Here is an 11211-nt window from a genome sequence, read left to right as displayed (position 1 = left end):
AATGATGGCGTTCAAAATAATAATATATACTTTTTCTGATGACGATACCGTTGCAAAAATATTATATATATATGTATAGTGTGTATCTACAGAAAAATTTAATAAATTAATATTAATGGAAAAAAAAAATCTAAAAAATACTATCACAAGCGTATTTTAGCAGAACGTCTTGTATTTATAACGTACGATTTTGAAACGTAGGACTAGTGGTTACCCACTATTGGTCTGATCAATCATACGGTGTTCAGAGCCAAATATTTTGTAGTCTGATGATTTGATGAACCTTCCATGCGTCACTAATCATAAAATTATTATTATTATCACTATATTACACTATTATTAATATTCTATACAAATTATATTTTGGTTTTGTCCTCGGTTTGTAAATGTTTGGTATTCATTTTATCAACGTGCACAATAAACGAAAAATTCACGCAATCCCGTAAAGTCTATGTCGCTGCTGCCCCCAAGGTGAGTGAAAGTCGTCGATATCATATTATATTTGTATTATGCATCATTCCCTCGTGGGCACTGTATTTTCCCTACTCCGTCGCATTATCGGCCTCCACCACAGATACATTCATGCCGATTCACACTTTGCCGTCGTCCTCATACGATAAACACTCGCACGCTGGAATACCGCAGTCAGTATCCGGTAAACTGTACAGAAACTATCGCGGATTTACGTCGAGGAAATTCACAAAAGGTAAATATCTTATACGATCAAGTTAAAATAGTTTTAAGTGCGTTAATGCAACCATCTATTGTTCTACGGAGAAAGTAGAATTGAAAATTGTATTGCTCGATATAGGTACGCTAAAATTGTTTTTTACATATTATTCTATATCGATAATTTGAGAGACATTATCGAACACGGATTATCGTGATTAAGTGAAAGGATATTAATCCTCTGCACGCTCGTCTTCAATACATCTTATTTTGGTTGCAAAAAAACCTGATGCTGACATGTATAATATTATTATTTATTTTATAAATGTATTACAGCATTATAATTATTGTTGTTAGTGTATAACAATGATGATACTGTAAATAGGTATATTATAATCATTTTATCCAATATCATCGCCGAGATGATTTTTACGAAAGACATCCACCACATCGAGCCATTATTATTATACTAAACGTGTCAGAAAGATCAAACAGGTTTTTTTCTGTAGACCGTTTTTGGTTATTTCTGAAAAGAATTTTCGTTATTTTCTGTAAATCGTGTATCCTATTACAATACATTTCACAAAACGTACATTTCGGGGGAATACGACGCGCAAATGCAGAAGATAACAGTACAATTAGGTACCTATGTGCCTACGATAATAAAAATATATACGCGAACGCAATATTGTTAATTACCAGTAGACAGAGAGTTTCTCTTTCTTTTTGCATTCACATGGAAGCTGTACAATGAAATAATATTTTTTAAATTGTACCTATGTTTTTTTTTTAATTATTATTTTTGGTAGGTACCTATATACATATTTAAAGCTACGTATGACCAGACATGTGTGTTGTGTGTGCGCTAGCAAGTGTATATGTGATTTCTTATGGATAAATAATAATTTATTATGTTTCGTAATTGAAACTGGCGATGTGGTAATAACGCGCCGACTCGTTATACAACGGTTTACAGAAGAAACACAACGCGCCGCGTTCCACACAGTTTTCGACAAACATCGTCTTCCCCAATCCTCTGCACGGCGAGACCGTCAAAGTGTGCCATACGTTAAGGTTCAAGATCAACTGCCATTGGCAAGTTGAGCATAGTAACCAAGGATTGAAGTAGGTACCTACTTAAGAAATGTGCGCTATAGTCTTATTATCATTCGACCTAACTGCAGTAACTTGGAATTTGCTCTAGAAAAATTCAAATAAAAAAAATTGTTAGACTAAGGTCAACTATATAATATTAAATTCTGTACTGAACATACCAGTATCCCTACAGAATAAACTGGAGAAAGTTACGTATTGGCATTTAGTGACACGCGCACGTTAACCATAAATTATTATTATTTCCATTAAAGGTCGGGACTGTCTACAAATTCAGGCTCCCATTGTTGGTGTTCATAAAAAAAAATAATTATGAAAATAATGAATACCTACGGTATTATAGATATATCGTATTCGTTAGAAAATACTTTTAATTATCGTCAACAAATCACCCAAAGTAAATCGTTTTATAATGTACCAGATTCGTCAATCACCGTGGCAAGCACCGGCCAGAACTTTTCTTTTCACGCGCGACGATAGTGTAGGTTTCTGTCTAAATTATGGCAATATGTACGACTATTAGAACAGTAAAGATAACAAATAGAAGAAAAATATGCACTTAAATTATTTTGTATTTTAATTCCCATTAATATAAAACGGATTTATAACGTATCCATAAAGTACTGCTATCATTTCACGTAGTATAATAGATGTATACAAAATACATGCAAATGTGGTGTAAGTCCCGAACCCCGATAATTACGTATTATTATACTTCGTTTTCCCTCAGTACGGCTCGTTTCGGTTATTATCAAGATATCACTTAACTAGCTAATTATACCTATATTGCTGCTGTTGACGTGTCGTCCGACTTGTGTTGTTGACGATGACGTATACCTGTAATAGAGTGTGGAGGAAGTCGAAATTGTAACCTATCGCGTTATTATAATATAGCGTAGTTATCGTTTGCATTGTATGTACGCACATACGTAATTTCCCGTACGTAATATTTTAGTTTAGGTAGAGTTAATCGTCAATTTTTTTCGTTGCGATGTGCCCACTGTTTCACCGACGATTCCGGTTTGTTTGCAGTATTACGTCGTTTTACCAATAGATAATAATATGTACCTCCTAGAATAATAACGGCCTTACTTACACTTCAATATTAAGGTTTGTCCTGTCGGTAAACCCCGGGCGCCTCAAATCGTATAGAAAGCTATACTTGTAAATGTTATTATTTTTCTACTGCGTTAGTGCACAAGATTAGACTCTTGTTACGTTTTGCACCCATCGGGCTTCGGTATTGGTTATTACTTATTAATATATAAATTTAGTATAACCATCATGCTCTACCCACAACGTTAAAATGCGATTGAATTCGAATTTCAAAGATATAAATTTATATAATTGGATTTAATTAAAATATACAAAATTCTTAAATTTCCATTGAATAAAATAAAAATGTAAGATAATAAGTGCATTTGAAAATAAAAATAAATTTGTCGAATTAATTGCAAAAATGTTATTAATATTAACAATAATCATAAAATAAATAATTACCATTAAAAACGACAAAATATTTTTTGAACTAATATGACCTGAACGTTTTGAGATAATCAAAGTATGAAAGTCACTGTCGTTCTTTATGGTCATTCATTTAATTGTAGCTGAAGAACACAAACTATTGTTTTGTAACGAATACAAACACGTTTCTTTATTATTGGTTAGATGGGATAAAAAATGAAAAAAGTGTTTACTTAGAACATTTTGTTATTAAAAATGAGAATTAAACTAAAATATAATACTAAATTGAGTAAAACTATAAGATATACAAAATACTGGAAAAATATTCAGTGAAATAAACTATGTAGTATATATATATATAATATATATATACGATATTCACTTTTTATTTGAAATATTACTCATGCATTTTGACTGCGATTGTTAAAAACTTGCGCATGTTCGTCCTTGGCCGCTGTCTTCCGGTTCTACAATCTCTTGAGCGCCTATATTGTCGTTTACTCCTATATGACTTATGTCGGACACTTAAAAAATATTGACACGCATATGTCGGGTTTCGCGGATCATCGTGAAAAGCACAATATTTTTGAGCTAACAGTGTGCGAAGGACATCGCGGTCGGCTCCAGTTATGAGTACACACGTCGTACGACCTTTACACATCGGCAGGATAAGTCCGATACAAACGAGTGGCAGACACACGAGTCGGCGAGCAACAAAAATATAACAATATTAATACCTTGGTATTATATTAATATGACATTAACGTAGTATTGCGATTTCGTCGGTATGGTGATAATCGAATGCAGGATGATGGATGAAAATGTGTCTGGATGAAAATTCGAACGTCCGCAGAAGGTCACCCGGACGTCGTCGGCTGTAGTGTAATCGCACTTGTGATATTCCTATTGTCGTATGTGTGTAAAATATTATTTTATTACGACTTATTGCCCAACGGCCCGGAGACGGTTTCAACGCGACGATGGCCACGATCGAGTCGGTTTTGTGGTCATTATTATTATGCAACGGACGATTATTATTAAACATTTTTTCTTACCTATACACATACACACACACATAACGAGTCATACCGTAGGTATATCTGAGCGTATACGCACAACGTAAAGTATATAATACGTAAACGCGCGCGCTGCCGCGTGCCGTAGACTTTCTCTTTCGCATTACTATTATTATTATTACATCGAAGACGTGTACCCATAGCTGCTCGCGGTTCGGTCGCGCAGTATCAGCTGGTAGTAGTTCTGGCCGAGTTTACTTTTGTAACAATTGTTTGTCTTTCTTTCCGACGACTGTTCTTATCCTCTCTCGTTCGCACGCCTAATAGACGATAGGTAATAATATTTTGTTATTTTATTTGTGAGCATTATATAAATACGCCGTAGACATCATCAATATTTGCGTGGTTCGTTATCATTATTGGTTTTTTGTGCAGCCGACAAGATGACTCTCGTACAACCCACCGTGGAAATGCAACAGCACATCCGCACCGAGCTTAACGAAGACGTGTCAACTCGGGAAAAAGATCTGGAACACATCAAGGAATGGCTACGTTTACAACCACACTTGCCGCAATTTCAAGGTAAGTTCTACAGTCCACCCCTAAGTGTAGTAATTTAATTTATGATTGTGTCACTCTATTCCGTTCATCAGTCAACTACAATATTTAGATAATATTACTCAACTAATTATTTGTTAGAAATTTCATTTCCGTGCATCCAAGTATGTACATCGAAAAATATTTTTTTTCTGAAATACAATTAAAAATGGATGTGGTAGTTTAAAATATATTCTTAAAAACTGTTTTTTTTTGTCTAAAAATACATAAATAATATTTTCAAATAAATACACTTTTTGAAATAATGAGTATATGGATAGTTAAATAGTTAAATAGCTTAAGTTAAAATAATACTTAAATTATATTACTTAAAAATTATGTAACTATATTTTTTTCAATAATAACTAAATATTTTGTCAAAAATTCATCCTTATGAAATATTTCTTATTATTTAATGTTAAAGCTGTATAGTTAAGGCAATTAAGCAATTGTATCAATTACATTTTAGTTAAGAAATATTTATTCTTTTATTTTTTTTATAAAATCACTGTATACTCAAACAACATAAAAAAAAAAAAATGTATATTTATTTATTAGTTCCAACTACAGTTATAGATAATGCATGTAAAAAATATTATTTTAACTTAATGTATTTTTTTTTTTAAATTAAATTTTATTAATATATTATTATATATTTCAGTATAAAAAGCTTTATTGATACAAATTACAATGGGTATTTTAATTAGTTAAGCTGTTGAATTGATTAGACAGTTGGCTTACTTGTATATATTTACTTATATAGTTATATACTTACTAGTATGCACTTTCGGTATCATTTATACGCATTTTATATTGATATAATATAATATAATGAATTGCAATTTTAATTTTATGCAAACAAAAAACAGAATAAGCATCATACATAAACATAATTTTATTAAAAACCTAGTTACATAAAATATACATTTGAGTTTTGCGTAAAGACAATATTATTAACAAATACGTATAATACGCACGTTATGAAAATTAATGTATCTTTACTGATATTGTAATCTAATAATTTTATTACACCTGTATAGGCCTTTAATTATAATTTATTTCAGAAAAAATAGAAATACCTGTTGCTATTTTTTATCATTTAAGTTTTTTGCGATCCTTAAATGTATCTTTCAATATCGCCCAATATTTTTATTTTGATGGTTCGACAGGAAAAAAAGCAAAATTATACATGTATTAAAGTATTATACTATTTTTTAGACGATGCTCGCATTATGACATTCCTTCGAGGATGCAAGTTCTCTCTCGAAAAGACAAAGAGGAAGTTAGACATGTACTTCACAATGAGAGCAGCTGTACCGGAATTCTTCAGTAACCGGGACCCAACGTTACCGGAAATCAAAGAAGTGATGAGAGTCGCGTAAGTATAATATTAATATGTCAAACGTAGTGTAAATAAGGTAGGTATTAAAAAACTACCATATTATGTTTTCCATTTTAAATGCACATAAAATTGTAGAATAAGTAAAAAGATAATTTAAACGGTATGTGCAATCACATACGTATATTATAAATATTGGACGGTGACTATTATTAGTCGACTAACTACAATTATATCTACCAAAAACTCTTATAAATACAGATAACTATAGAAACTAATATTAAATTCGATAACAATAACATTTTTTATATAGCTTACATAGTGTACCAAGCTAGGTGTCATAATAATTAATATGTTATCGTCAAGGTTATTATGTCGTTATTTCTAAACTAAACGAGTAAGACACGCTTTTATTTTTTCTTATTTCATTTTTTAAACACCTATTGTCATATTTTAGACTAAGTACTGATTTTCATTAAGTTTTGTTATTTAAAAATGTACCAACACGCAAAAAGTGTTATTATTTTCTTTACACTTTCTGTTCCACATTTTTCATTATATTTAATGAACGTTAGAATTACATTACGTCATAATACATCTACACACTACTTAACTCGACTGTATATTTTATTATAATAATATACAAACAAGATTTGATCTTTTTTGCGGATATACATTCATAAATTCGTTTTATCATTACATGATTATGTTATATAAAATATAATTGTATGTTTACAGTCATTGTTGTTAAGTGAAGATAACATGATGATGGTGGAGAGGTATAGGTACTTTGATCAGTTTTATTCTATCAAATTGTTCGTATTCGAGGCTTTTGATTTGCGCAACTTGAGATGAGTATGAAGTTAAAAGTACCAAGTTTTGTTTAAATTAGAGCAGAAAAATAGTAATTTGTATAGTTAAATATTCAAGTAACTTTAAGTTGGTTGTTCAGTGAAATTAGGACAAAACTGTGTAACTATCAACTATCCGTTGTATTTGCAGGATAAAGAGGGGGCCCCACATAAGTACATGATTCGTAAGTTCGTGATGTTCATATTTTAACAATCTTTCCAAAGCGATGTGCACAAAATATCATTATTCATTCTTCTTTTTAATCGTATTTTTATGTTTTTTCGTGTTTCAGAAACGTACCGCCACTTCCGGGCTTGACGCCAAATGGGCGCCGTGTAGTTATGATGAGTGGTGTGGATTTGGAACAAATGGCTGCATCCGTGGCTGATGGTATGAAAGTAGTGTTGATGATAGGTGACATAAGATTAAAGGAGGAAAACGTTGGAGTGGCTGGAGATGTGTACATTTTGGACGCCAGCGTGGCCACTCCACAGAATTTTGCAAACCACTTTGCTAAGTTTACACCATCTCTGATAAAAAAGTTCCTCATCTGTGTACAGGTATAGCTTATATTATATTGTATAATAATAATAATATACGCACCATTTAAACATTGAAAATGTCCACTGATTTAGTTAATTGAGAAACATGTTAGATAAAATATTATAGTATAATACATTATGGTGTTTTCAGTGAACGACAAAAAGAGAAATCTATTTAATTTTAGAACTGAAATAAAAGAATGTATACCTAGTAAACTGACCTTGTATCTGAATAACGATTCGATTAAAAAAAAAATGATTATTTTTAAATGCTATATAAAACTAATGAATCATCACTTCTCTCAAATTTATCATGGTAAACAATACTATGTTAGATTATGTTTGAAATGAAATTTTATGAACTTTTACGTCTTATCAGTAAAAATATTAATACAAAAAAGTTTGAGTTAACAATACTTAATAACATTTAATTTAAATGTATTTTATAATAAATTAAGATCAAGTTATCGGTATAACACTTAGGACGAAAACAGACAAAAATTACATTAAAAAAAAAGGTTAGATTTTTATTTTGATTAAAAATTTTTTTGTATGACTTTCTAAACTCTATACTTGCAATAAACCGTTTTATATTTATATTACTTTTTCTACTTTTTCATAACACAATCATTGGATTATATTTTTACAATTATTACATTGTACACAAATTTATAAATTATAATAACAAATACTAAATCATGATTAAAAAAATATATATATTATTTGATAACCACAGAAACATTTATAAATTATATTTAGTCCTTGCTGATCTATTTTTTACAACAGAATATATATTATATTAATTAGACGTATTTTAATAAATAGTTGGATGATAAACTGATTTATTTACATAATAGTATTTATTTATTGTTTTTAAATGGGTATTAACCATTTTAAATTAAAGTCAAAATTTAATTGTTGAGAAAATATTATATTAAGACTTATACTTTATGGTAGTAAAAATAGGGGTTTAAATGGGCATTAGACATAATACACCGCCTTAAACATATTTATTTGATTGATAGTTGGTAATGAAAAAAAGTAAATTAAGAAAGGTGCGTTGATATATTATTTGGAAATAATTATTTAGTCATAAAAGTATTTATTAAAAAAAATATCATATGCGTTTTTAATAAACTTTCATGTATATTTTAGGAAGCCTATCCAGTTAAATTGAAAGAAGTGCACGTCATAAACGTTTCACCACTTGTTGATACAATCATCAACTTTGTAAAGCCGTTTCTTAAAGAGAAAATACGTAACAGGGTAAGTGTACAATAGAGTTATTATCTTACATAATTTCTCTGTATTTAATAGATTAAACACAATATGGTATTTATATAATATTATGAAGTGTATCCATAATTTAATTTTTTGTTCCCTCTAAATAGATCCACGTACATTCATCATTAGACTCATTGAACGAATTTGTACCAAGGGAAATGCTTCCAGAAGAATATGGAGGAAAAGCTGGACCAATGGCTGACATTAACCGTAACATTAAAATAATTATTCAGTTAATCATTACTATAGAACATGATAATATTATTATGTTTTTCTTTTTTTTTACTGCTTTAGGTCAATGGTACGAAAAAATGGTGACTTACAAGGATTGGTTCAAGGAACAAGAAAAAATCAAAGCTGACGAATCCCGACGTCCAGGAAAGCCGAAGACACACGACGATCTATTTGGAATGGAAGGTTCCTTCAAACAACTTTCTATTGATTAAATGCATCAGTTTTGTTCTTAAAACATAAATTTAATACAATTTACACGTGTTTTTATATTGTTCAATAATTTGAACACTTCACAAACTGGGTGGTTGCCTAGATACTTTTTTTTATTATAGATTTCACATAATTTGGACTATATATTTTAATGCAATTTCCTTGAAACCAAAGCAATTAAACAATTTATTTTTATATGCATTTTTAGCATAGGTTTTAATTTTTTGAAATAATCCTATTAGTGATTTTGTTTTTATAATAAATGTTTACTTTATACATAAATGTATGCAGAATAATGCACTTCTTGTCAAAGTATTAACGTCAGCATATATTAACTTTTGTTATTATTATAAGGATATCTAGTTTATTTTTAGTTAATTTTTTTTTGTATTCAGTTCCATATAAGAGAAAATATGTATCTAATCAATATTTTTATCAATATTTTATACCTATACAATTTTTTTCATAATACTAAATGTTACAAAACTAAATAAATCGAAAACTTTCTTTCCATGGCAGCATTTATACCTATATAATATTCTAAATTATTGTTATAGCCATGTAGTTGGTTATGATAACATTGGTTTAATCGAGTTGAATTAATTCTAATCCTTTTTGTTCTTATTAAAGTGATTGAGTTCAGATAATCATAACAAATTATAAAGATGAATATTTATAAAATTTTATAATTTTATATTATAGGCATATCATTATATAATATTATATAGTATAATAAATAATAATTAACCTGTCAATACTTAATATAGTGAGTTAAACAACTTTTTTTCATTGAGATAAATAAAATAAAAATTTTATTAGACAATCACTATTTTAAAATCATTAAATGTTTGGAATAAGAATTAATTTATAATTTTTGAAACTGGGTTTAAGACGTTAAAGTTATTAATTGTTTTAATGTCTACCAAAGTAAATTAAAGTATTATAATGCAAGTGTTACCTACATAATTGTAGAGGACCTAAATGTCAACCATTATTTAATTTTATAAAATAAAAGTTTTTATTTTGTCTTGAATATAATTTTATTAACTTTGTAAGATAAGGTAAGTAGATTTGAAGTAATACAAACGTACTCCAACGTACATTGGTAAAGATTAGTCTATATTAATTAGAAACTCAAGACTTGAAACGAAATAATAGTAAATGGTGAGATGATCTGTTCTTTGGAGTGCATTTATAAGTCTGCCTGTGTAACTATAAATCACCTAGACCAGTAGTTCTCAACCGATATGACACAAAAAATCAACTAGAAAAATTTAAAAAAATTTAAAAAATACATTTTTGCGAAAAAAACTCATATTATTTTGTTCATATTAATACCATTGTTTTGAACGTTTATTTCTGTGTACAGTACTATTTTTTTTAATAATAAAATAATTTTTAAGTATAGTATATACACAGAAAAGGTAGTGAAAAAATCGTTTACCTGTGTCCGGGACGCAATCGACGAACTCTGCATTATAAACCTATGATTATTTATTATTTTAATATTAGGGTGATGCAGTATTTGATTCTAGTGCTTAAAGGTGACATCAATTAAAAAAGGTTGGGAAATTTTGACCTAGACAATACTCTCAACAACCCTAACCCCTTGACTTTATTTGTCATGTTTATTACAATTATTATTATTTATCATATTTAAAATCTGTTATTAACTCAATTTAAAGTTATCTATAATATCTATATTAACATTAACTATTTAGGCAAATATCCTGAAAAAGGTTATAATTTTTAATAATAATAATAATAATAATATCTGAATTAAATACAAGTATACAACATACAACTGTTAAGTAATCAATTAATTATGATTATACAATATTAGTAATTATTTAATTATTGTATATTAAAATTAAAATAATTAAGTATGTTT

The 11211-nt window shown here is 28.9% G+C and overlaps 1 protein-coding gene across 2 annotated transcripts; it reads left to right on the top strand.

Annotated features, from left to right (window-relative positions):
- Nucleotides 1-539: 539 nt before the first annotated feature.
- LOC114129777 (alpha-tocopherol transfer protein-like) lies at nucleotides 540-9833 on the top strand. 2 transcript variants are annotated; one of them, XM_027994609.2, is made up of 7 exons: nucleotides 540-706; nucleotides 4698-4844; nucleotides 6078-6237; nucleotides 7343-7610; nucleotides 8748-8858; nucleotides 8984-9086; nucleotides 9171-9833. In XM_027994609.2, exons 1-7 carry the CDS (start codon nucleotides 583-585, stop codon nucleotides 9320-9322), a joined length of 1065 nt encoding a protein of 354 aa, XP_027850410.2. In that variant the 5' UTR covers nucleotides 540-582; the 3' UTR covers nucleotides 9323-9833. The 2 variants fall into 2 exon arrangements, with proteins under 2 accessions (XP_027850410.2, XP_027850411.1); XM_027994610.2 differs by lacking the exon at nucleotides 540-706 and adding an exon at nucleotides 4429-4596.
- The last annotated feature ends 1378 nt before the right edge of the window (nucleotides 9834-11211 follow it).

The sequence above is a fragment of the Aphis gossypii genome, chromosome 2 (assembly GCF_020184175.1).
Source record: "Aphis gossypii isolate Hap1 chromosome 2, ASM2018417v2, whole genome shotgun sequence".
Taxonomy (NCBI): Eukaryota; Metazoa; Arthropoda; class Insecta; order Hemiptera; family Aphididae; genus Aphis; species Aphis gossypii.
Note: the sequence above shows the minus strand (reverse complement) of the source record. Positions and strands in the feature narration are given on the sequence as shown.

What these genes read in the sequence shown, in the direction of transcription:
- LOC114129777 (XM_027994609.2), top strand. Translation starts at nt 583, where the DNA reads ATGCCGATTCACACTTTGCCGTCGTCCTCATACGATAAACACTCGCAC. An exon ending in ACACTTGCCGCAATTTCAAG is followed by an intron (nt 4,845 to 6,077) that starts GTAAGTTCTACA and finishes ACTATTTTTTAG; the next exon opens with ACGATGCTCGCATTATGACA. An exon ending in AAGAGAAAATACGTAACAGG is followed by an intron (nt 8,859 to 8,983) that starts GTAAGTGTACAA and finishes CCCTCTAAATAG; the next exon opens with ATCCACGTACATTCATCATT.